Source organism: Pleurodeles waltl, chromosome 9 (assembly GCF_031143425.1).
Source record: "Pleurodeles waltl isolate 20211129_DDA chromosome 9, aPleWal1.hap1.20221129, whole genome shotgun sequence".
NCBI lineage: Eukaryota > Metazoa > Chordata > Amphibia > Caudata > Salamandridae > Pleurodeles > Pleurodeles waltl.
The window spans coordinates 1159367202-1159394606 of record NC_090448.1 but is presented as its reverse complement, the minus strand read 5'-3'; the positions used below and the strand labels follow the sequence as shown (position 1 = coordinate 1159394606).

The following is a 27405-nucleotide window of genomic DNA, read 5'->3' as shown; positions in this document are numbered from 1 at the left end:
CAATATTGGCGTTAATATTGGTGGACAGGTTGCTCCGTCACAATAGTGATGGATATCCTGTTTGACAAAATCTACATCCTATAGGATATTGTGGGATTTAGATTTCGGCGGATGGGATACCCATCACCGGTGTGACGATGTAATCCGTACGCCAATCTCTAAATCCAGCCCAAACTCATCTCCCCTCCGTCTTGGCAGATCTCTCTGCGAGGATACACCATGGATCCTTCACTCCGCCGTGAAGATCTTTCTGCACAACCCGACCTTTCCCTTTGTGCGAGCATCGATGGAAGTTGCCTCATGCTATGGGTCAGCACGAAGGTAAAGAAAAATTAATCACACATATTAAAACATTTCTCACTGATTGGGGTTGGAATTATTATAAAACACATGCCTTGATTAAAAATACCTATTTCTGAGCCGACAACCTCCTTTCATTCTGTCCAGACACAGAAATCACTACAGATAGTCTCTGCTGGTTTGCGATATAAATTACATCTCTACTTTTAAGGATAGTAACTTTTCCAGGGCAGTTACTTGTATCGTCGGCTCACGGTGGACTATTTTAGGTATCAATTTGTGTGCAACTTATTCCATAGATGTAACTGGATGTTGGTTCAACCGCCTGGGCGCTTCAAATAAATTATATACAAGACTACACTGTAAAAAAACAAAATATATGCCTTTTGAAGAAAGATCTTACGACTGTGATAGTCTTGGTTTGGACAAGTGTTTGTTGTCCCATTAGGACACAGGTGAGGGGCACTGCCCACAGCAGGGCACTGCAAAGAGATTCGCGCCACTGACTAGGTCACCTCCAAGTGGCAGGGGCTGGCCTCCGGTCCCCTCCCTCTTCCTGCAGTCTCTAATGTGCTACCTCAAACACAGAGCCCAGAGGCATGGCAGGGACATCCTGCTCCCACCCCCTTCTACACAATGAAATATAAGTGTGGGACAACAAACAGAGGGACAGACACTGGCGCATGCGTAGCCCCTCAGTAACCAATCAGAGGCATAGACGTAGGTGCAGACAAACAATAGCGCATCTGTGGCCCCTCAGTAACGAATCAGAGGCACAGACTGAGGTGCAGACAAACACTAGTACATCTGTGGCCCCTCAGTAACCAATCAGAGGCATAGACACAGGTGCACACAAACAATGGCGCATCTGTGGCCCCTCAGTAACCAATCAGAGGCATAGACGCAGGTGCAGACAAACAATAGCGCATCTGTGGCCCCTCAGTAACCAATCAGAGGCATAGACTGAGGTGCAGACAAACAATAGCGCATCTGTGGCCCCTCAGTAACCCATCAGAGGCATAGACTGAGGTGCAGACAAACAATAGCGCATCTGTGACCCCTCAGTGACCAATCAGAGGCACAGACTGAGGTGCAGATAAACACTAATACATCTGTGGCCCCTCAGTAACCAATCAGAGGCATAGACGTAGCTACAGACAAACAATAGTGCATCTGTGACCCCTCAGTAACCAATCAGAGGCATAGACGTAGCTACAGACAAACAATAGTGCATCTGTGGCCCCTCAGTAACCAATCAGAGGCATAGACGTAGCTACAGACCAACAATAGTGCATCTGTGGCCCCTCAGTAACCAATCAGAGGCATAGGCTGAGGTGGAGACAAACAATAGTGCATCTGTGGCTCCTGAGTAACCAATCAGAGGCATAGTCTGAGGTGCAGACAAACAATAGTGCATCTGTGGCTCCTCAGTAACCAATCAGAGGCATAGTCTGAGGTGCAGACAAACAATAGTGCATCTGTGGCTCCTCAGTAACCAATAAGAGGCATAGACTGAGGTGCAGACAAACAATAGTGCATCTGTGGCTCCTCAGTAACCAATCAGAGACATAGACTGAGGTGCAGACAAACAATAGCGCATCTGTGGTCCCTCAGTAACCAATCAGAGACATGAACTGAGGAGTAGACAGACAATGGTATATCTCTGGCCCGGAGTGACCAATAAAAGGCATAGGCAAAACTGCAGGCAAACAAAGGTACTTCTGTGCCCCCTAGAGAGAAATCAGATCATGAGACATGGAGCAACGGAATACATCATTAGACTGAGTGACAAACCTGTCACTTGGACAGAGGTGCAATCAGTGGCGCAGCATTAACAACAAGTGACCAATATGTGGCAAGGAATGTTGGGCAGGGCAGTGACGACCAATGATGAAAGGCACTGACTGAGGAGCTATCAGACTGTGGCACATCAGTGCCATCCCAGGGTCAATCGGAGGCGTGGACAGAGGGACAGACACCTGCGCAGCACTGACACTCAGTGACCACTGCTGGCCACTGACTAAACAGAAGACAGGCACTGTTACAGCGCTCTGCAGCGGCCTGGGTCACATGTAGCGCTTCACCGAACTCCTAAGTACGTCAGTGACTAGTCGGAGCTAAGCATGGACAGTCACTGGAACAGCAGTGATAACCAGTGACCAGGCAGAGTACACTGGAGCACCAGTGAACAGGCTGAGGAGCATCGGTTGGTACAGGAAATCCCCACAGGATAAGGCCCTGACATACACTGGTGTGGCAGTGACACCTAGTGGCCTCTCTGAGTATGTCTTTGACGGAGATGTGGAGTGAGCCCTCGGTTTCTCCCTCACCTCGGGGTGTCGCTGCAGGACTACCTCTGCCATGAAGATATCCATGTATGAGGAAGAGCGCTTGGAAGACAGACTTATCACAAATGGGTCTTTTCTCTGCATATGGAATAGTTTCATGGAACATCGCGCAGCATAAATGTTTTGGAGGAAATGTAAAGCGAAAAATACAGCTAAAAAAACAAGAGATCGTAAATTAGATAAACTGTTATTGATATTTGTACAACAGTCTATCCATGTTTTACTGCAGTAGAACAGCCCACTTGGACTTACAAAAGAGCCTTTTAGTTGTACATACATCCCTCGGGTGAGTTTATGTAGCGCTTCCTGCAGGAATAAGGCAGGGCTGTAAGTGGGGCGGGTTTCGCCGGGTCTTAGAATGGCTTTGAAAGGGGTCACTAACAGACCTGATCGATAACTCATCAATGACTGCGGACACCTACTCCGGCCCCTGTTTACATTCCACTTTCCACTTCATCTTGAATTCCCTACGTTTATTTGCCTTTTTCCTGATGTTGTGTTTCTGTAGTTTTTTTCCAAGCACTATCTGACTCCAGTGTAGCGCATACTGTGAACTGACTTAGTTCTAGGTGCCTGGGTGAGTTCAGGTCGTGGATGGATGTTTATAGCAGGGCACAATTTAGAGCTCTGGAGCGGAGGCTGAATGTAGTGCGAAGTTCTCACAGTGCTTGTCATTGGGTCATAAACAAGGCCACTGGAATTACGCGATTGGGCAGCAGTCGCAATTTTAGCATAATTACAGATTTGCCGCATTTACCACATAATCCATCACCTGCCACATAAGATGCAGATTTTTACCAACATGTTTTTGTTTCTAGCTCAAACGGTTCAAAAGCTACTAAAAATGCGCCGCTTGCGTTGCCACACAGCGGAAGGCCCTTTGCAAAGTTACATTTTTGTTGCTATATTTGGGAATTAAACTGGTAATAATGAGGTCCAACAATGCGCAAAAAATGTTGACAGGTTTGAAAATGACAAAATAATGAAGTAATACTATACAAAATGTGCTGCATTATGCCGCATAGTTTGCCTTTTCTTGCTGCATAATGTTCTCAACCCTGCCGCATAATTTGACCCTCTCCTACCACATAATTCCAGTGACCCTGGCCATAAAGTCGGTCAGACTGCAAGCACATCCAATCCTTGGCCTCTCTGCGGAACTCACAGACTGATGGTCACATATGTACCGATTTTTAACTGTGGGAAAGGGGGTGACGGCGATCCAGAGCTGTCGAAATATGGACCACACTGAAGGAAAAGACAATACAATGCTTAAGGGTGAGCTGAGTGGGCGGGTTGGTAAGTGTGTGTGGGGGGGCTGGAAAATGGAGGAGAAGGAAGGAAGTACGCAGAGCTTAATTTGAGCCGGTGCTTTACGGTGCGGGGCACCAGCACTTATTTTTTAAGGGCCACCACTTATTTTTGTGTCTCAAGCATTCATTGTGAGCAAAAGACAAATATGAAAAAGACCAAGGATTGGGGCAGATTGTTTTGGATTGGATTAGGGCAGATTGTTTGGATTGGAGTGGGGCAGATGGTTTTGGAAAGGAATGGGGCAGATTGTTTTGGATTGGAGTGGTGCAGATCGTTATGGATTGGAGTGGGGCAGATTGGAGTGTGCAGATTGTTTTGGATTGTAGAGGGACAGGTTGTTTTGGACTGTAGTGGGGTAGCTTTTTTTAGACTGTAGTGTGGCAGCCGAGTGGGGCAGATTGTTTTGGACTGGAGAGGGGCAGACTGTTTTGGATTAGAGTAAAGCAGATTGTTTTGGATTGAAGTAGGACAGACTGGAGTGGGGCAGATTGTTTTGGATCAGAGTGGGGCACTTCGGAGTCAAGCACATCGATGCTGGGCAGAACAAAGTGGGGCAGATCGCAGTGGGGCAGTTTAGGGTGGATCAGGTGAGGTGGATTTGACTGGAGTGGGGCAGATTGGTTTGGATTGGAATGGGACAGATTATTTTGGACTGGAGTGGGACAGACTGGTTTGGATTGGAGTGGGTAAAATTGGTTTGGTTTGGAGTGGGGCAGATTGTTTTGTATTGGAGTCGGCAATACTGTTTTGGATTGGAGTGGGGGAAATTGTTTTAGACTGGGGTGAGGCAGATTCTTTTCAACTGGGACAGGGCAGATTGTTCTTGATTGGAGGGGGGCAGATTGTTTTGGATTGAATTGAGAATGATTGGAGTGAAGGGGGTTGGGAGGACTGAAATGCAGTGGACTGGGATGGAGTGAGGTGGACTGGAGTGTGGCGGACTGGACTGGAGTGGGGGGCGATTGGAGTAGGGCAGATTATTTTGGATCGGAGTGGGGCAGACTGGAGTGGGGTGGGTTGGAAGGACTGGAGTGTGGTGGACTGGGATGGGGTGAGGTGGATTGGGGAGTAGTGGATCGGAGTGGGGCAGATTGGAGTGGGGCATACGGTTTTGGACTGGAGTGGGGCAGACTGCTTTGGTTTGGAATAGGGCAGACTTAAGTTGGGCAGATTGCTTTGGAATGGTGTGGCGCAGATTGTTTTGGATTGGAGTAGGGTACAATGCAGTGGGGCAGTTTGTTTAGTGTTAGAATGGGGCGGATTGTTTTGGATTGGGGTCGGACAGATTGTTCTGGATTGGAGTGGGGCAGTTTGTTTAGTGTTAGACGGGGTAGATTGTTCTGGAGTGTAGTGGGCAGATTGTTTTGGTCTGGAGTGGGATAGGCTGAAGTGGAGTGAGTTGGAAGGATTGGAATGTGGTGAATTGAAGAGCATTGGGTGAGTGGTTTGGATTGCATTGGGTGAGTGGTTTGGATTGCATTGGGGTGTTTTGAACTGGAGTGTACTGCAGGGGTTGTGTTAAAGCATAATTTTGAAAATTATACATAAGAAAGAAACAATTATGTTTTGCAATATTTAGAACAAGATAATAGTCATTTTTAGGCTGAGCATTGCAGCGTGCAAGCGCTGTTTTTTGACCTGCTGTAATCTATTCTGCAGACTTTAAGAACGCCCACCACTTTTATTCGTGCCTAGGCCTGCCTTTCCAAAATCCCTTGATGTCGTTGGTAAATGCTTTACGGTTGTCCGCCTTGGAGACTGACCCTGTTACATGGATTACTGCACGATCAGCCAGATAGCTTGTTGTCAGCGCACTATTTTTTCTTTTCCCTCGCTGCTTCGCTCATGGTGGTATGTTATTTCTTTGTCTTCCTTGGTTTCGGCCATCTTGCTGTTTTTTTTTGTTTTGTTTTTTTGCCATTCTTAACAAAATCACTATAATTCATTTGCATCGGCCTTGCAGAAACGAAGAGGTGAACAAGCTATGCCAGGATTGTAATCTGTGACATTCTCGTTCTGTCAAGACCTCTGCAGTGGGTGCATTAACCAATTGACTTGAGTACAGCGTAACACTAGGCAATAGCACATGCTCTTGATAACCTCTGGAGGGTCACCAACCAAGCATATAGGTTAACTCTAGGCAACAAGATGCTGAAAGGTGTTGTCTCCAAAATGGTGGAAAAGAAGTGGTGACTCCGGACCCAAGCACTTCACGGCCTCAAACTTAACAACTATAAACATCTAGGCTTTGGATGTAAATTGGGCATCTTCAAAAGAGTTCAGTTAGTGCAAGCTCAATACAAAGGTATTACAGCACTTTATGTGTGCACCGGTTACATTACACAAGAACACATTCATTTTTGGTAGCAAGGGGAGGTTAAGGGACACATGTACGAAGCATTTTTCTAGTCGCAAAGGGGCTGATTCGCAGATGGCTTGTACAAAGCACAAACTGCAATTCGGTAACTTGTTACCGAATCACAGTTTGCGTTTTGCGATTCAGCATTAGGAAGGGGTCTGCCAAGGGCATCCCTTCCTAATACCGAATCTAAAGGGTATGTACGCTTGTTTTGTGACCATGAACGCGGTCGCAAAACAATCGCAGTTAGCACCAATTTCAAATTGGTGCTAACCCATTCGCAAAAGGGAAGGGGTCCCCATGGGACCCCTTCCCCTTTGTGAATGGCGGTGAAAACAGTTTTTCAGAGCAGGCAGTGGTCCTGGACCCCTGCCTGCTCTGAAAAAATGAAAAGAAAACTTTTCATTTTTTGTTTTCGAAATGCATTCCGTTTTCCTTTAAGGAAAACGGGCTGCATTTAAAAAATATACTGTTTTATTTAAAAGCAGTCACAGACATGGTGGTCTGCTGACACCAGCAGGCCACCATCCCTGTGAGTGCCGCCATTCGCAAGGGGGTTGCAAACTGCGACTTATCTCATTTGCGACCCCCTTGGGAATCACAGACAGTGTCATTGACACTCTTGTACCTCCGGTTTTGCGACTTGCAAATTGCGAGTTTGCGAGTCGCAAAACCGGATCTTCGTACATGTGACCCAAAGTGATTTGCCCAGAATCACAGGATGTTGAGCAGGTGACGAGACTCGAATCGTGTTCCCCAGCTCCAAGGTCAGCAACTCTGGCCACATCCTCTCCCCTATGGTTCTTTGTCTAGTACATGTTGGGGCAGTCTGGGAATAACTCTTTTTTTTTAATATAGAGCTTGGTAATACAGGTTCTGCCATTTCATAGCCCTGCAAAGCAGGTGCCATTCTTAACAAGATCTCTATAACTAATTTGCAGTTAAGCCGCCTCTTTTGTTATTCTCTTTGTAGACAGTCAAGTTTTTTAAAAGTTAGGCTGGTATTGCCAAGTTAGAGGAATAATTCCTTTAAAAGTTTAACACAGAGAAATGTATGGCTGCCCCTTTTCTTTGCTTCTAACTTTTTTAACCCCCCTCATTCTCCAGGTTAAATGCCACGATGGTGCCTCTTTGTGGCTTGCTTGGTGCTATAAAGGTTTAGGTAAACACACTAGAAAGGGTTGCTTCCCTAGGCAGCCAGTCTGTAAGAATGAGGCACAAACACTCCCAATTTGGCAGCCTTGTTGTGTCTTCTCTCCTGCAGGGACAGGGCTGGGAGGGTTGCTGTGGCACCTGGCATATATCTACTACACTCCAAACTAAAACACATAGGTAAAACACATTGTCATTTATAATGCCAATACTGCTAACTCTCACAAATGCAAATGCTTGTTTTAGAACAGCGCCCAGGAGCAAAAACAAAACATCAGTGCAAAGTGAGAAAAGTAGACTTTGCAAAATGAAACAAAAAGTTAACTATAGGAAATACAACTTTGTAATTGTGTTAGTTCTGCTGAGCACATTTTTGCTAGTCAGACGCCTTCTGCACTAGAAGTTAAAAAGAACAAAATAGTACCTCAATCACGTAGTGGGCAGTGGACAAGCACTGATTAAGTTGAATCAATCAGTGCTTGATCCCTACTCCACGGACAGAAACAGAAATGATGATATGCCAGACGTGATCAACTGCGAGGCTGCAAAGAAGAGTGCCACACCATCCAACAAATAATAAGCAACAGGCGGGCTCCAAGCCCTTTTCAACATACAACAGCATCTCTAAAGTGATATACCTGGGCTAGGCATCGCTATCGCAGGCTCAACCCTAAAAAAGATGAACCAGACCTGTTGGCATCTGATTGAGATCTGCATGCTGATCTCTGAAGCAAATACATTAACCAGCTGAGCTATCCCACCACCTCACTTCAATGGGCCTGAGTGCTGACAGACAATCTACTTGTATAGGTTTCCCGCCAACCCTATTGAGATGTATTCAGTGGCAAATACTTTAGGACAAGAAAGGTCTTGGGGTTACAACTGTCCATTACCCAGCAGTGAGCTTAACACGGGTGGTCTGTTCTCATGGTTGTAAGCAGGGCACAAGATGTGATACACGTGGGTAGACGGCGTCCACCAACTAATTTCACATGGTAGATGCCGTGTACCCTGCCGAGAAGTTGGGCCCCACTGAAATATCCTGAACTTGTCCCAGGGTAATTTTCAGACACCGGACATGTTCAGCAGCCCCTGCACATTGTCTGCTTTCCATGCCCAGCAGCAGCAACGAAGGCAGAGAGTGGGCTTTTTTTATTTTTACCTCCAGCTGCGCCAAAGATAAATGCCAAAGTTACTTAAGAGAGGCACTTCTGACTTTGTTCAGTCTCTGTGTACAAGAGATATGGATGCACGGAAAAAACGTCAGATGTGCTGGTCTGTCCCCGTATTTACACAAATAATTTAAATACCACTTTTATTTTATAGCGCTACTCATCGCAGTGCAGGGTGTCACAGAGCTTTACATAACATATACACAAGATGTGTTACATAAGACAGTGAGGGTTACAAGGTGTAGGAGTCATGCCCTTCATAGCTCACTGTGCTATATTAGAAGGATTGCAATTTCTGAACTGCAAGTAACAAAAGGATTTCTGTGTTAAAAGCAGTAACCCACTTACGCAGTGACATAAAATTTAAAAAAATGTGCCACCTGCATGTTACATGATGTGCTTTACAGGAGACCCATCAACCCTCTATGCTACTATCTTTCAAATCCGGGACTAGATAAAACACAGCAATGGGTTAATCACCAGAATTATCGGACCCAGTACTTTAAGTGGAAATACAGAAGCGCAGATACTCACTCTCCAGAGTACCTGCTGGCTCCTGAGAAGTACCGGTACTCTTCCATTAAATGTATTGCAGAAGTGTTGAGAGGTGCAGGTACTATCCCTTTCAAATTAAAGAAGTGTAGGTACTGAGTACCAGACAGTACCTGTTCAGTTAAAACACTGATCGTACCATTATTATTCTCTGAGAGTTACTGGCACACAAAGATCTCTGCAGCAGGTGCCTTAACCCTATTAGATCATTCAAAATGCAGACTTTACAACCAGTTAAGCAGAACAGATCTATTGTCATGTTTCTCCTTGTTGCCAATTTATTTTGTCAGTTTTAAAAAAAATTATAAGTTGAGGCCCAGATTTTGCGTCTGATCTGCGCCACTTTTTTGGCATGAACCCCGGCATAAAATCGAATTTGTAAAATGTCATAGTGCTCTTAAAAGTACTCATGATAGACCTGCTAAACGTATGTGTCTGGTACTACTATCTGATGTTGCGTCTTGTGATGTCACTTCTTGTGATGTCACTTCCAGTGATGCCATGTGCGATGCCACGTGTCGTCACGTCATGCACTGATGTCACACACCATGATGTCACTTGCATACTGTCTAACTAGGTTAGTCCCCCCCCCCTTCTGTTTTTTAGGACTTGTGCCCTGGTTGTAAGCATAGAACATATTCTGAAACTGACCACCTCTAAGAGCTTGGGAGTAATAAAGGTGTGTATATCACTGAGGCCCTAATTATGAGTTTGGCGGACGGAAAAGGCTGACTGCCAAACTCCTGCGGTCTGGTAACTGCCTATGCGGGAGCCCTCCCGCAGCCCCTATTAACAGTTTCCCACTGGGCCAGTGGGAAATGCACAACATTGACGGTGGCTCATAATTCAGCCGGTGGCAATGTTGCGGTGTGTAGGGTGCACCAGCAATCGTCACGCTTTTCACTGTCTGCAAAGCGCGACGGGGATGGCCATGGGGTCCCATGCACTGCCCATGCCAAGTGCATGGGCAGTGCAGAGGCTCCCATGGTGCCCCCTGCACCCTGTCTCTGCCAGCATTTACATGGTTGTGCAACTGCCATGTAAATGCCGGGGGAGAGAGGGATCGTAATCCCCAGGGCCCTGATGGATTGAGACAGTCGGCACTCCCGGGCCGGCGGAAACGTGGTGGTGCCGGCAGTCCGACCGTGGCGTGTTCACCACAGTTGTAATGTGAAGGCCGGACTGCCACACTGGCGGTGGTCCGACCGCCACTGCCACACTGGCGATCTCAAGACCGCCAGGTTTATAATCAGTGCCTGAGTGACTAAAGAAAATGCAAGACTTAAAAAAAACATGAGAATAACGTGAAGTTGCGTCCGAACAAATACCGGAATGGATATCCGAATGCCAATTTGTCCCATTACTTTTTAGGGTGTCGGCCTCTCAAGCTGCACCCCAGCATGTCCCTGCAATCTGGCCACCTGTTTTTGGCCAGTTTGTGGCAGCCCTTATCTGTGGCGCGCCCAGAAGCCGCCCTCCACCCTACAAACCCCCTCCTGCAGTTTCAGGTACAAAGGTCTGACTGCACTTGCCAGACGCCCAAGGTCACACGGTGGATCTGCAAGACGGATCGTTCCCAGCCACCCGTGTCCAAACGCCACTTTGCTATTAGCCTGGTCATTCTTTGGTCTAATGGGCCACGACGGGCTCGTGACCCCGGGGAGGGAAGCAGGACGAGGGGCCTGTCCTCGGTTCCTCACCCTGGGCCTTCCCCATCACGTCTGCAGCATAAAACACCCGCTCCAAAGCCACTCATTTTGGGATGATGTATGAGGCCATTAGTGGCCGCCTCCCTGCAGGCCTGCTGAGCAGGCGCCTCTCGTGCTGGGAGCTCCGGGCGGCCTGCTGCGCTCCGAGGGGAGGGCGCACAAATTGCTTCTCAAAATGGCAAGATTGGCAGAAGAGACGAGATGAAGAAAACGAGGGTGGCTGCTAACAACCGCCAGGAGCTTTCCAAGCCTGCCTTGTGTGTTCTGCTGACATGAAACAATGGGACAATTTTACAGAAGCCGAAGTAATGTGTGCGCCCCCTTCTACGTCTCAGACTCTACTTTTAAAGCCCAACAAATCCGGAAGTACAGAGAGCGTCTGCCTGGCTCCATCTTGAACAGTCCATTGGGGCATCTTGGGTCATTGTGATGTAACTTCCCCCAGCGTGCTGGACTTCCGGGGGACATACATGTCAAGTGCCTCTGGTGGCAGTAGCAGAGGGGGTCGGGGTTCCTGGATCCACCCTGATGAGCTGGCATCACCTGCAGCACTTCCTAGAGCAGGATAAAGTGCTCAGAACTTAACCTGACATCACCAATTAGCCACTTTGCACCAGGGACTAACACGGGACAAAGGGTCCAGCTGTTTTCTTGTTTCACAGGCAAGTAAGTCAAACAGAATGAGGCGCCTCTGTTAAATGCTGACAAAGTAGTCTACACAACATGCTGAGATGTCACTTAGTAGAGGAAATATAACCTACAGAGCAGTCAAGGAATTAAATTGCCTCTACTGGCTTAAAAGATGGCCTCTATTTTGCACAATTCAAAAAGAATGAATGTCAGCTCTGCGAGAACTTACGTCTGTTTTTTGAGTTGAAACACAAATCTCTGAGGCAAGTGTTCGATTCACTGCAGTGGATTACCAGCACAGACACTCAGATCTACTCCTATCATTGTACCCTTACCCCAAACTCTACTAAACACACACAAACTCATCAGCACAATCCTAACACAACTAATGCACAAGGAAAAACAAAACAGACAAATTGTACTAACCTACTAATAATCTTGGGCTCAGGAGTAGCGTGCTACCCGCCAAAAGCAGCACCCAGGGGTCACGAGCAGTGTACAATTAGCAGCGAGTGGCTGAGATTAATTCTATCCATCATGTCTTTTAAATACCACAGTGAGACACCGTAAGTGCGACCGGTATGCCCAGACGTGGGTCTCGTGCTCACTGTGCACTGGAACCAAGCTGCGTTTGAGGAAGAATCCCAATCAGGGGAAACCGGGCCTGGGTTGCTTGCGTTCCAGTTCAAGGAGGACCTGACTTGGCAGCTCTGGCTAGACTGTTGCTACTGGAAGAGGGTCAAGATTCATTTGCATATGTTTGGGTCCAAACTGGAATGGCATGGTGTGGAAAATAACAATGGATTTGGATGTAGCACATATAATTACCAGTGGATGAAATTAAATTAATTTAAGCATTCCACCCATCACTTTTTTGCATACTGCAGTATAAATGCAAACAGGCATTGCCAAAGACAATAGTTCAGTATTTTGGATCCGTAACCTATTGGCTTTGCCAATGTTTATTTAAAACAAATACATCATTTGCCAAGCCTCCATTCACATCCAACAGGCCCATTATAGCTTTAATTCGCCTAAACCATGAAAAATATAGACATGCCACAGACACCATTTCCGGCTGTAAAACTTTGTCTAACTTGCCCATCCCAAAGCAAAAGTTAGACATCCTGATCATCCTTCCAAAGAAAATAAGTCTACCTCGGATCACCAAAGTCTATCGGTAACTCATCTTTTGGTAATGCAGAACCCCCTTTTATTTATTGTTATTTATATCATTTATCTTTAAGAAAAAAACATTTTAATCAGAAATGTTTTACGTGGCAACATAAGCAGTACAAAAGACTTGAAAAGGTGGTATTCGCAGTGAGAGCTGGGGGTACCGGAAAGTCACTCTGTTGAAACTTCCAGGGGGGTGACAGCTGTAATAACATAGTTACTAAGGAATAGGCCAGCATTTTAGGAGAAGTGCAAACGTGGTATCAAATGCCTAAGTGGTACCTAAGTATCAGACTTCGGGCCTGATTTAGAGTTTGGCAGACGGGTTGCTCTGTCACAAACGTGACGTATACCCCGTCCACCGTATTACGATTCCCATAGAATATAATTAGATCATAATATGGCGGGCGGGATATCCATCACGTTTGTGACGGGGTAACCCCATCCCCCAAACTCTAATTCAGGCCCTAAATTTGCTTTCCTAATTATTGTACAGATCACGTCTTAGAGTAAATCTTAAGTCCGGCGAGGGAGAGAAGCATGAATGGTGTGATGAGGAGTGCCAATGAAAGGGATTCAATAGGCAGAAAGCCCAAAGCGTGAATGAAGCACAGGGTGGTTTACGTAAGGTCGGTAGAGTTTGGTTGGCTGATCTGCGAATCGGAGTAGGGTTATAGCAAGAAGCTGTGTCAGAGAGGGAGTCCCAAGTAAGGGAACACTGATATATGTAAATGAGAAAGTGCGCAATTCTTGGTATTAAACCATACAATCTGTTGATGGTGACTGGATATCAAGGTGTGCTGCGGAAGAAGAGAGAGGTAGTGTGTGTAAGTAGCTGATGTCCTTTACAATCGGAGTATATGAGTAGTTAGGGAGACTGACCAGCAAACATATGAAGTATTCAATGCTGGTGAACAACAGGGAGAAGGGGAGTGTTACAGCACTGTGGAAGGGTTGCAGTAGTAGGGTCTTACAGGTGTAGAGCAGTTGTGCTGTTGAAGTACTGGAGGAGATAAATGCCTCCATCTTCATAGATGTATCCAGCAGAACACCCGGGCTTCTTGGTTTCTTGCTGCTGGTAAAAAAAATAGTGAGTCTGGTGTGGAGGACAGAATTAGTGAGAAGACAGGGAGCATCTGATGCTGCCAGGTACAGGACTTCCGTTTTCGAGAGGTTTAGCGTCATGTACTCCAGTGCCATCCACTGGCGGTCTGCAGTGAGGTACGCTTGAGATTCATGCTTGGGGCTGAACAATCTGCATAGGCGTGGTATAAGGAGCCAAAGGAGGAGATGATCTGACAAGGGGAAGTATTTCACAGCAATAATATAAAGAGGCCAAGGACCAATCTTTGGGGAACACCCACCAGGAGAGAGGTGGATAAAGAAGATTTGCTGTATTCCCTTTATGGCAAAGCAATATAATCCAGCTCTTCAGTACACTGGCACAACCATCTCGTCACCTCTTCCAAAAAAACTAGGCCCTGGGTGGAGTTCACAGAGTTCAGCTACGCGGAACTCCGCGAAGTGACCAAAAAACTACACAGAGTTCCTCAAGCCGCAAAATGCATTAGGTCGCACTGATTTTTTGCACCGTGTGTTTGTTCCGCGCTGAAAAATCAGCGCAAATGGCACAACCCGCAGCGCAAGAGGGTGCTGCTTCTTTTCTGCCACTCGAGTAGACTTTCTACTCGAGCGGCAGCTTCCTCAACGCTAACGGAAGGTTTCTCAACGAGAGCAGTTGAGACCATCCGAGACCGCCCGCGTTGAGAAATCTCGCTGGGAGGTGGTCTCGAGTAAGATTTTCCTCGCTCGACAACTTATTGTTGGTGAGCGCGAACGAGGAAAAAACTCCGCTCTATGGATTTTTCGGAACTCCGCGTTCTAAGCGGAGCGTGGAGTGGGAAAAACTCTGCAAATTCCGCAAGTGGAGCGGAGTTCACCACCCACCCGTAAAAAAAACCACCATCACATGTCAACTCTCATCGCACCTCGTAGAAACACCCTCCTCCTTCAGCCATCATCCCCCTGTTGGGCCGTCCTTCCATGGTGCACACTCGCACCTTACTCAAAATATAATCAACTGTGTTCCCTTTAAGTTACAGCAAAACCTTTGATGTCCTGCATGAACCATGCTATTATCTCAGCTTGGCAGTCATCCTCCGTAACGCCCTGTGCCATCAATGGTAACCAGGATAAAGAGACAGCGATCCTATTCTTCACTCCATAACCGACTTCAACTGAATGCTACTGTAACCTCAGCTACATATTTACCCTTTGAATGGGTCTCCTTGTACCCTCCCAGTGGTCTTCAGGAACAATATAGGTTTGTGATCACTGCTCAGATCAAGTCCTGTCCCCAAAACATACTGCTTGAAGTTATGTAGTACACGTTCACATGCGGATGCGCCAGTTCGATCTACAGGACATGGTGTCACCTATGTCTTACCCACCGCCATTTGTTACTGTTTTCGTTTAAATCAATTCATTTATGGGGGGGTCCCCCCTACAAATCACACTTTTTGTTGCGCGTGGAACAAAACTTGCTTCACCACTGGCAAAGCAGCAACAACTGATGCGTAAGAATACATGACTTAAAAACAAGCGCTTCTGGGGGTCAGAGTTGCACAGAAACAGCCAAGGCAAGCCCATACTCCAAGCCAAGAACTGCTAAAAGCAGAATAACCACTGATATGACATAATATCCCTCCACACATCATGGGTGCAAAGGCAGTCCCTCAATTCAGAAATGAGCAATAGACCGACCTCTTTAAGGAGTGCCTCATCATCACTGAACAAAACTTCCAAACTATTCCACACTATAGATCACGAATCTCTCTCGCCATCCCTTTCAATGGAGCACAATCTCAAATGATTCCAGCCTCTTTCCTGAAATTCTCCCCATGTCCTTTTACAGCAGGCCCTTGTTTCTATAGCAACACTTATGCTATAGTAATACCAAGAATTCCAATAATACCACTTTCACATTAGTGCAATGAAACAGATCACTATATGTGTGAGGAGCATGGGTAGCAGAGTAGCTTGTATAGAGATATACATCTTCTAAAGCTATCACAAAGTACACACTTGAGTACAAGTCATGTACATGCTATACAACATCAAAGTAGGTACTGATGCTTTCGTGGTTATATCAGTGGCCAAAACCAGAGAAACCTCTTGAGATCCTGGAAACTCACCAAAGGCCGCAACCTTGATGATCACAGCTTCAACGCCAGCCAGTATCATCTCATTCAGAAGGTCTTCCTGCTGGCGCCGCCATAGGAAGGCCAAGGGCTGGAGGCCGAGCCTCTTACACCTGGTCAGCGGAGACAAAAAACACAGGCATGGGTTGGTGGAATATCAAACATCGCTGCTCCTTCAGTGAAAGAGGATGTGCGGCTGTGGCACGGCACAGAACATCACGAGAGCCCCGCTAGGCTGGGCGTGGTAGGACCACAACTCATAGCTCTTTCTCCTCAGAGCTCTACATCTGGGCTACAACAGCACAATCTGATTACAACTTTAAATGATGATGCAGCGAGTGACAACACACTGCTTAGTAAGGGTGGCAGCAAATGAAAAGCATCTTCCATGGCTGTGTCCGTAGGAAGATTCCAGGTCACCCGGTCATTCGCATGCACAGATGGGGGGGTGGCCCTTGTACCAGAAGCACGATTCCCATGGAAGGAGGGAGCACAACAAAAAGTGGAACTTAGCATCAGAGTGCGTCAGAGGCTTGGGCCTAGAAAGCGAAGTCCTCATACCCGGCGACCAGTCACAACATGCACTGGTCTGAAGTTCTTGAAGAGCGTGTGTTGGTTACTTCTGCAGAGTCTGTGAAGCACCAAAGATTTCAAGATCTCATCATGACGATGTGCAAATCACATGCTCGCTCTCCTCAACTATCTCACGGTCTTTCCTGCTTGCATACAGACCTTTGCTGAACAACCGAGACTTGGGATATACCTTTGTAGGCACCATCTTTGACATGAATGTAGACCACAACAACCTCTGCATGTTGAGAGACCTGAACATTCGCACCCATCAATTGAACCGTGTCCTCCTGACGAGCCTCAAGGAACTCACCCAACTTGGACTGTTTTTTTATTTGACCCTTATTCAAATTGTATATCAACGTACACAGTAATTCATATCATTCATCAATATCTGTCAATTCATATCAGTATCTAAATTTGACTATTTAAATGCCCTGCATATTAATATTCAACGAAGACTGCTCAACAGACGACACGTTCTTCAGAATGCTGCTGCCCGTCCTTTATAAAGGTTTCCACATTTTCAACACATATCTCGCGCATTATCCAAACTGCACTATATACCATTAAAAAAGCGAATTATCTTTAAAGCCCTGTGTATTGCACACAAGGCCCTTCATGACTGCGGCCCTAAATATAAAAAAAATGGATTCCAGGGGTATGTTCCCACCAGAACACTTTGTTCTACCCATTCATTCAACATAGTGGTAACAAAAATGTAAAAAGCCTGCCGGGCAGGAAGAAGTTTTATCTTCTCCACTGCAAAATTATGGAATGGGCTACCGATGTACCTGAGAACCAAAAATAGATTGCCCATCTTTCGGAAATCCCTTAAAACTTGGCTGTTTTCAAATACAAATACACAGTTTAGGTGATATTCCAGTTAGCTCCACTAGGTTTTCTTTTACTGCAGCCTAATGCCCTCTCCATTTTTACCAGCGCCAAGACCCCTACGGGCATATAAGCACTCTATAAGTTTTCATTCATTCATCATCCATACAATGTCCATTAGCCGAATCTAGTGGTCTCATATAGAGAACCTGTGGTTGTGCGTTTCCGACACTGACAGCATGACACTACTGTGTAACATTTGCGTTTACAGGTGAGTGATCAGTTTGCAGAAACTGTAACCTTTAACATGTAAACAGCTTTATTACATCATGCATATTTGCAGCTTACGTCTTTATCAGTCTTTTGCGGTCTGTGGGGTAGTATGAATCAAACAGTTTCACTGGGTAACTATATTCCTTGTGCTGGTCATTCCTAGCCAACTAACAGCTGTCTTTGGGGAAGTTTGTCATCAGGTTTGGGTTTTATGGCTAGTATCAAAGGATCCCAGTTAATGCTACTGCCACCCTGCTGGCCTGTGAGAGAAAACTCACCCTTGCATCTGCTTGTGCACTGTTATGTAATTCAGTCCTCCATCTAACACTGTCTGGCACTTAAGTTAACCTCTGACTCATGGATATGGCTCTTTTCGCGAGTGCCAAAGCCCAATCGATAACCTTTGGTATGGATTTGGATGCCTTAGGCCTTGGCATCAACACCAGGATACAAATGATGGAGTTAATCTGAATTTGTCTCTGTGACAGGCTGAACGGTATAAACCAGACGGAGATTGGATAATAGGGTAAGTAAAGGTGTTTATTTATATTTCGTTCTTTGCCCAGGTGTTTCAAAAAGAGTTCAGTTTGTTTATGGCGTAACCCGATTCATTTCTCTTCTTCTAACTCTGTCGTTCTTCTTCCTCTTGTCTCCTAGGTCAGTGTTTTCTGGGAACTTGGAGTGGCTCCAGGAGGTACAGGCAAGAAAACAGAAAAACGCCACGGTAAGTATAGAGATATTTCTGGGGTTTTCTCTTTAGATTAAGAAGCAGGGAAAGGGTAAGTAGGGAGATAGAAAGAGCGTGCATTCACCCGTGTGCTGTCTCCAAACAAAACAATGTCTGTGATTCAGGTAAGTAACCCACGGTGCTCCCAGGTAGGTTAGGATAGTCAGTCTCTCTTCTCTTTAAAGAGACTGTGCCCTTCCTTTACCCCCTTTCCCCTCTCACCCCTCCCCAGTTCCCTTCCCCGGTGGGGTTTTAGTATTTCTTTCCCTTGTCCCTAGGAGGGACCGTACCTTTGTGAGCCACGACCCTCCAGGGTCGTGGCTGGGCTCTTTGGTCCTAGCCTCCGGTGTTCTTTCGTCGGTGGCCTCGTTCTCCACTTTTCTGCTGCTGTCTGTTTCTTCCTCTGTTGTCTCCTGCTGCCCTGGGCTTTCTCCTTGCTCCGTCCTCTTCTCGCCGTCCACTCTCTCCTCTTCTACGCGTCCGGCGTCTTTTCTACGTTCCGTGATCCCGACGGGGTTGAGCGTTTCCCTGGAAACAGGGAAACGCGGTCGTGACGTTGTGCGTGTTCCCATGGAGACATGGGAACGCGGATATGACGTGTCGGGTAAACCCGACACGGAGTCTCCTGCCGCTGCTGGTGCCGTGATCGGGGTTGCCCGATCACAGTCTCCTCCTACAGTTGAAAGACATGCCTCAACTCAGATCTATCCACAACTTCATGGAAGAAAACTGTCTACCATCGACCATCAAATGGGTTTTAGTCTTGGGAGTGACACTGACTTTGCCTTCATCTCCGTATGCAACAAACTGAAGACAGCAATGGACTCTACCGAGGCCTCAATCATTCTTGTGATACAATCATAGTGTCATATGGTACTTGTACCACAACCTACACCACCTTCTACACCAGTGGTTCCCAACCTTTTGACTTCCGTGGACCCCCATTTTATCATTACTGGAACACGTGGACCACCACTGAATCTTTATTGGAATCCGGGGACACCCCAATAAGTCCTTACTGAAAGCTGGGGACCTAATCTCTTAATATTATTTAACTTTCTAAGCCGTCACGGACGCCCTGAGCCTGCTCCGCGGACCCCCAGGGGTCCCCGGACCACAGGTTGGGAACCACTGCTCTACACTAAGCTCTTACTGCAGAAGGCAGATACCACTGACTAAGCCAAAAGAAGCCATGTCTTTTTCACTGTGATAGCAACCAATGGCATGGGAAAGGCTAGACAGGGAGATTTAAAAACCACATGTTGGATCCAGATGTAAGAATTCATTCACTGAGGGGCCACTTCTAATCCAGGCCTCACTTTGGGCATGTTCAAAGGCTCCCAGTTGCAAATGGGCTGTGACTATTCACAAATTCGATGCTACAGGTTCTGTTACTTGGGCAACTGAGTGTTGGATCCTGAGACAGCAAGAGGCGAAGTTCGGAGGAAGGATGTTGTTTCAAGATATCTATTGCACCCATGGAGAACACCATGTGGCGGGTCAGGGTTGACAGACCCCAAGAGAAGACAGCAATGAATAGGAGGGGCGCGGCAAAACACACAGGGCCCACAGTCTTAGTAGGCTCACAGAAATCCCCCAGACAGGGTCACTGCACCAGGTTTTTCAACTGCACTTTCATTGTTGGGACTGTGAGTTGAATCTGCTTCTGAGCTGCTGCTGTCCTCCCGCTGGTGCCTTCTCTGCTTTCTGAGACCAGGCATGCTTGTAGGATCGCTCTCTGCGGGCAGATCCCTTCCTTTTGCTATGGTTCTCTGATCCTTCAGAAAGAAGTCACACATACAGATGCTCAGGGCACAGAGCTATTATCCATTTCCAACTTGGTTCCAGCTGTAAAGCAATAGGCAACACAATGGGTCCGATTCACAAAGGTAAACTTAAACCAAAAGTCTAAGTCTAGACCAAAAGTCTAAACTGAGACCCCAAAGTCTAACTTTCTTATGAGTAAAGTTAGACCTTTGGTCTAAACTTAGACTTTTGGTCTAAACTTAGACATTTACATTGTACGTTGAAGAGCTACACCTAGAACAACCTTCTTAGAGATGAAAGTTACTTCCTGGATCTAAGACCTTGAGCCCGATTCACAAAGGTAAACTTAGATCAAAAGTCTAAACTTAAACCAAAAGTCTAACTTTACTACGAGTAACGTTAGACTTTACGTCTGAACTTAGGACTTTTGGTCTAAATTGGTCTAAACGTAGACTTTTGATCTAAGCTTATCTTTGTGAATTGGGCCCAAGGTCTAAGGTGCAGGAAGCAACTTTCATCTCTAACAAGGTTCTCTAGGTTTAGCTCTTCAACCAACACTTCGTTGAGTCCCAGCGATAACAGCACGGGAGAACAAAATACGAATTCAGCTCCAAATCTTTAAAGTGTTTGGTTTCACAGTTTAATCAGCCAACCACAACTGGGGAAATGGACACGTTTATAGACTCCTTTCCTTGTCAAACCAGAAAAAGTGGATTGGGCTGAGAAGATGTGCATTCAAGCCCAAAGACCGGCATCTTGAAATCTTGAAATAAAAACTCTTAATACGGTCATGCAAGATGTTGGCAGTGGCCCCATGGTGGAGGAAATTATGTCTGGCTCTCTTGTACAGGGTGGGGTCACAATAACACATTCAGGCATCTGTCATGCAGGGATCACATTCTTACCAGCAACTATGGTAATCATAAGTGTCCTGTACATGGAGTTTATAGAGGGGAGATTCATCTTCACACCAGAGGTACAGTAAATATCAAAGAGGCTAAACCACTAAATCTTATAAACTTCCACCAACCAGTCTTCATATGGCCCAGAATGATAATCACTTAAAAATAGTTTTCTGGGACTTTCACAGATTTATTCGACATATTAACACAGTACTCTTGGACTGAACCGTATTAGAGGGCTGAACACGTAACTCATTACATTACAGGAAAGAGTAAAAAAAAACGACTGACCCAGAGATTATAATGGTGAGAGAAAATCGTAAATAACAACACTGGCAGAGTAGAATGTTTCTACATCAGCAACACTTGGGGGACCTTAGGTTAAAAACTGGCTTAAGGGATGAGTTTTTGGATGTGTTTTAGAAGTTTTCTGAAGGCAAGGAGAGAGGGCTTCTTACTGATTTTGATGAGAAGGAAATTCCGAGCGGTAGATGGGACACTGGTGAAGAATTGTGTCCGGCACATGCATTTCTGAATTTTGCAGCATCACACTGCAGGACACGTCTACTTCTGTGGCTTCTCAGGCCAAAGATGCTACAGAGCACTTCTGCCAGGTAACCTTTGAATGCCAGGAAACAAATTTTGAAGTAGATCACAGCCAGACAGATAATCAGCTGTGATCACACAAAAGGGTAACATATGATCAAATTTGCCAGAATCAGCCACTGAATTGAGTACTCCTTACAGCAACGCATTAGCTGACTGAAGGGTGCATCGAGGGTTGTACTCACAAAAGTCATACAGTAAAGGCATCGACTGCTGTTTTCAGCCGGGCTGGGAAATTAAGCCTCTGATTTCTTAAGGGTCTGAAGATACGAATGAACCACATTTGCTACCATGATATTGTGCAAGATGGGAGAGGACGGGATCTAGGGTGACACCAAGAGATGTTATTGTGGATAACAGTGACCAAGAGAATCCTTCAAGTTTCAGAAAGGAAAGCTCAAATTCACTCCCTTGAGAGTGTGCAATGAGTAGGAATTCAGTTTTCAGGGTGTTAAACATAAGAAAGTTCTCAGACATCCAGTTCTGGATTCTTAAGAGGCAGATGCAAAAGATGATGATGTCCTGAATTGTCAATGCTTTAGGTACAACCGTGTGTCATCGATGTTCTGCTGTACTAACACATCAGTACGACTCTCCTCTAGGATACCGGTGCTCTCTATAGGCAGCCACACCCTACAGACCTCTGCCAAGCACATGGAGCTGGTACGGGGCAGGTCTTAGGTTCCAAGATGAAGCTTGATGTCCCCGCAACAAGGGTCGACCTCTTGGTGGAGTCTGTAAATGAAGAGCCACTCCAGGGTGATGTATCTACGATAAGGGCAGCTCTCAGTGTGGTATCACTATAGTAAGGGAAGATCCCAGAGTGAATATGTACTTACACGTTCTCAACTCTGACCCGCTGGTAGTCAGAGAGGATGGCTCCCACAGACACGCCCTCCACATCTTCTGCATCCTAAAAAAAAGAAAAGGATAAAGGAATATCAAATGACAAAATCTCTTCCAAATAATGTTGCAATAAGTTATAAAACCAAACAAATTGAGCACACTTTAAAACATTAGCATTATTCCTTCTGATGTTACTTACTTTGCACTCACCACACCTCTTACAATGGTTTTGGAAAGCAACCCTCAAGAGCAGTTTCAGCTCTTACATAAGAAACTATAAGCCACTATCCACAATATTTAATCTTAAAACCTTTAGCGAACTTATATATGTAGTTTAGTTGCGTTAGGTTTTACTGCGCTTTATAAACACTGAAGAAATCAATTAAAAGATAAAAACATTTTAATTATGGCTGTGCAACGTTATTTCCCAGCTGTAAACACTTGCTTGGGTCTTGTTTTCCACCACTTGCCTAGTTTCAGAAATTTCTCAGTTTTCCTTCACCCTTACAGAGGTTTCTCACTCTGCAGCAAGAAACGGAATCCAGCGAAGCAAAACAAATAAATTTGTCATTTCCCAAATTCCTGAGTTAAAGGACCAACGAGAGTCAACTATATCTTGGTGCTGAGCAACAATTTGAATTACTTAATGTAGTTGGGCTCTAAATTGATTACTGTGCTATTCCTGCTGCACGTATCAGACATGGATTGCATCCTACAACTGGAGTGAGTGACCACTTCCAAAATAAAATAAAAAAATTGGCAAAGCCAGCTTTGTCAATGCTTGTTTTGGGTTCTCATGGCTTTTGTTAAAGGTTATTGTTGGGTAGTGGCTGCAGGCCATCGCAAATAAAAAAGAAACCTTGCTCTCAAATAGCCCAGATTGCCATAGTAGTCCCTGACACTGAAGGGAACAGCTTTGTAGGTGCTCCTTGTAAAAGGGATGAATGTCATTACTCGCAGTGAAGTTTGTCAATAGAAGAATTGGGCTGACCCATTGTCCCCATACAGTATGCTGCAGTCTGAATGACACAGTTACAGGCCAAAGATAAAGGGCTGTGCATACTCCCTTGAAGTCTGCTATATATTTAATTTTAGTAAATACAAAAGACCTTGAGTAACATCAGGGAGAGTTACACAGAACTGCTCATGACCCATGGCAGTGGCATTGCCTTTTTAGTATACAAAAAGTGATGGCGGGAATGTTTGAATTATTCTCAGTCACTGGTAATTAATCAGGCTGCACCCCAGTCCATTCTAATTTTGCTCACCATGCCACCTCAGTCTGGACCCAGCCATATGCAAATCAGTCTTGACCCTGCTCCAGTGGGAAGAGTCCGGCCCGAACTGCCAGGCCAAGTACTCCCTGAACCAGAACTAAAGAAACCCAGGACTAGTTTCACCCTAGTTAAGGCTCATCAGCCAGGTACAGCTTGAGTCCAGTGACAGTGGTTCCTTTTTATTGGATATTATTCTGCTCTGCCCATCGTGTCCCTACCAAAGTAGCACTCTAAAGCAGCACAAGAGTGAAACATTGAAAATAACATTTTGTACTTAATAGGGTGTAATAAGAAGTCAAATCTGTTAGTGGTCTGACGTGACAAATCACATGGTTAGCTGGTTAGGAAGCATGAGGTTACCTTTCCTGAATGTCTCTGACACTGCTTGAGTGCCCTTAGCTTGGCTCATGCTGGCTTCTTGCAGCACCAATGTCTAGCTACTCACTTTTTCAATGTCTGTAGTTGTGAGGGACTAGAGAACTATTATGCATGCCTGAGACACCCAGGACTTTAACACCCTGTGGTAAATATTGTGAAATTCGAACTGAGGCTGGGTGCAAGGAAAGTGCTCCAAACCAGATTGCACTTCTTCGTGGAAGTCCGGGTCTGTTTTCCATCCTACAGTCATGCCCACCAACGACTGCCAGGATGCCAACTCTGCTGTGTGCCAGCAGACCCTACGTGCAAACCAAGGGGCGGACGGTACCATAAGTATACTTCTTGTCTGATAGGGAGCCTGCTTTGTTGTTTGCAGTTGAGTGTTAACTTTGGAGGTACATCCTTTTGTTGTACTCAGAGGACTAGTTCTAGTGGCTCAACTGGTTAGAATCTATGCCATGACACTGTCCTGCCAACACAGCACAATGGAAACTGCTTTGAAAGGGATCATGCAGTATCATTATCAGGTGCTAACATATAGAGAACCAGAATCTTCTGTGCAGGGACCTTTCTCCTGAGATACCATATGAACATATAAAGCCCTTACAACGAGTTCTTTTCATCCACACAGAAATGGCCAAAATACACAAAATTCTTGCCAAACCAGCCCCCAGGGGCAAAACGCAGGCCTCTGCTGCACAGGGTGATCCCCACCCTGCAGGGGAGACCCTTAATGGATTATATTGTATTGTAATTGTATTTATATAGCGCTTACTACCCCTGACGAGGCGTTGAAGCGCTTTGATTCAGTCTACAGCCTATAGATGTTAAGGAGAATTGGGAGCATAGGGTGCCACTCCTCAACGTCTGCACAGGAACCCCATCGTTTTACACATCGGCTTGTACTGGAATTAGCCCGAACCTGACTTTGTTTGGTAAACACAAATTAAAAGCCATATGTATTAGTTAATGGTTGCAGAATACTAGTCACAATTTGAGGCCAGTATTTTTCCGACTAGTAAAGATGTTTAATAACCAACCTATGTGATAATAGGTCGTTTCTTAAAAATCTGAATCATGATGGATCGGAATCCGAACTACCCCAAGCAAAATGATGAGGTAGGTGACCAATTTCGACCAAATACAATTCAAAGCTGCCAAAGAAATGGTGGCCTGCTGGAGTCAGCAGACCACCATGTCTGTGACTGTTTCTAAGTAAAACTACCTATTTCTTTCTATTTTTATCCTTAAAAGAAATTAGGCCGGGTTTAAAATAAAAAAAGTTCCAAGTTTCAAAAACATTTTTTTTTTTTTTTTTTAACAGTAGTCAGTGGTCCCAAAAATGTTTTTTGACCAGTCAAAAAAGGGAAGGGTATCCATTCACGTTTGCACATGGGTTACCACTACTTTTCAGTAGTCTGTAAACTATTAATGTTAGGCAAGAAGGATCCGGTCGCAAAACATTATTACATGCCATAATGAGTCAGTACTTTGAAAGAGTACCTTCAACAAACCTCTTCCTAATACCAATTCAGAATGGTTTCCAAAACTCATTTAGCGATTTGGTGACCTGTAACAAAAAAATGAAATGGGTTTAGTATATTTGAAAAAAATGCATTTACTGGTCCCAAACCCTGCGATTTACCCAATCTTAGGGTTTGCAACCAGTGAAAGCGCTTGTATATCTGGCCCCATATGCAAGAACCCGGGGACACCAGCTGCAGCAAGGAGATACCAGCAGGAGCGAGGAGATAAGTGAACAAACAAGAGGCACTCGTTGAATCAACATTAGTATAACAAAAAGTACAATAATATATGCCGAAGTTACTGCAAATGTCCTTTATAGTATAGCCCCATGCCAAGTATCTTAGCAATGGTGTGGAGTACCAATACACAAATTGAGAGGCGAGGCAGCCTTCAATGTGTTCCACAATTCTTATATTTTAATATCAGTGTCCTCATCCAATGTGGTCAGTTTAATCAGCAGAAATTAGCCATGGGTGATGCTCCAATCCGACCCCACAGCCTAATGTCAATGTCCAAATTCAATCCACCAGGTTCTTCTGCGACAATTGCCAGAAATAATGATCCAATCTGATTCCACAGCCAACACGTGTTTCGTCGGGGGGATACCCCAATGACTTCGTCAGGGCTGTATACACAAATATGGCATGTTTCAACAAGCATTAGTACGCGTGGAAATAGTTCATCTATTAATGAGCCAAAGTATGCTTCCGCTTCACAAATCGATCTCACTCATAGTTTGAGTAAATCTGCGCTGTAATCGGCCAGTCTCTGGGCTCCACTTGGTTTCTTGCTTGTTCTGGATTGACCAAGGTAGGGGAGACCCTTTCTGGAATTGTCGCAGAAGAACCTGGTGGATTGAATTTGGACATTGACATTAGGCTGTGGGGTCGGATTGGAGCATCACCCATGGCAAATTTCTGCTGATTAAACTGACCGCCACATTGGATGAGGGCACTGATATTAAAATATAAGAATTGTGGAACACATTGAAGGCTGCCTCGCCTCTCAATTTGTGTATTGGTACTCCACACCATTTCTAAGATACTTGGCATGGGGCTATACTATAAAGGACATTTGCAGTAACTTCATATTATTGTACTTTTTGTGATACTAATGTTGATTCAACGAGTGCCTCTTGTTTGTTCACTTATTGTAGCTGATTGGTTTACCACACAGTTGGGGATCAGGGGTGTAGTCCTCTTAGAATGCACTGTGTTATAATTGTTCAAAACTCATATTCACATCGTAGCCTTGAGCGCCACTCTTTCCCATAAGAAACACCCTCACCAAGTAGGTTTCAAAGTGAGGAGATACCAGCAGGAGCAAAGACACACAGCAGGAGCAAGGACTGTTTCAACAGAAAAGGGAAAGACAGGTCTGCTCTTTATATACCCCAAAACAGGAAGTGACATAGTGGAAGAAGAGCAGCCACCATGGTGGATTGGGAAATGCTGGTGGGAATGCCAAATAGAGCCTCCATGGTGGACTGATTAAGTAAAAACCCTTCCTGAAGTGTTTTGGATAGAAGAAACCACAGAGAGCAAAAATATGGCCCCCAAGAAGAGGAATGCCTCCAGCCCACCTCACAAGCGAGGCAGAGAATGGCCCTCTGCGTCCCCTTGCAGGACTTTCCAGGGTGCAGGTAATTCTTCAGGGCATACCGCTGTATAACGCAGGATGCCAGGGAGGCAGTGGAGTGAGCCGCGATTTGTGCTGCGACCCGTGGCATGACTATGACATTCAAACAATGCCTCCTCCTGATTGTGAGCCACGTCAGCTACAGAGC

At 45.5% G+C, this 27405-nt stretch overlaps 1 protein-coding gene across 1 annotated transcript in view; it reads right to left on the bottom strand.

Annotated features, from left to right (window-relative positions):
- The window catches only part of DPH6 (diphthamine biosynthesis 6), a 333132-nt gene that overhangs the window by 180700 nt on the left and 125027 nt on the right, over nt 1-27405 (bottom strand). Inside the window, exons 4-5 of the mRNA XM_069209036.1 lie at nt 22431-22504; nt 15907-16025 (exon numbers count right to left, since the gene is read on the bottom strand). Of these exons, the coding sequence (XP_069065137.1) occupies nt 15907-16025; nt 22431-22504 (193 nt within the window). The remainder of the gene's footprint in view (nt 1-15906; nt 16026-22430; nt 22505-27405) is intronic.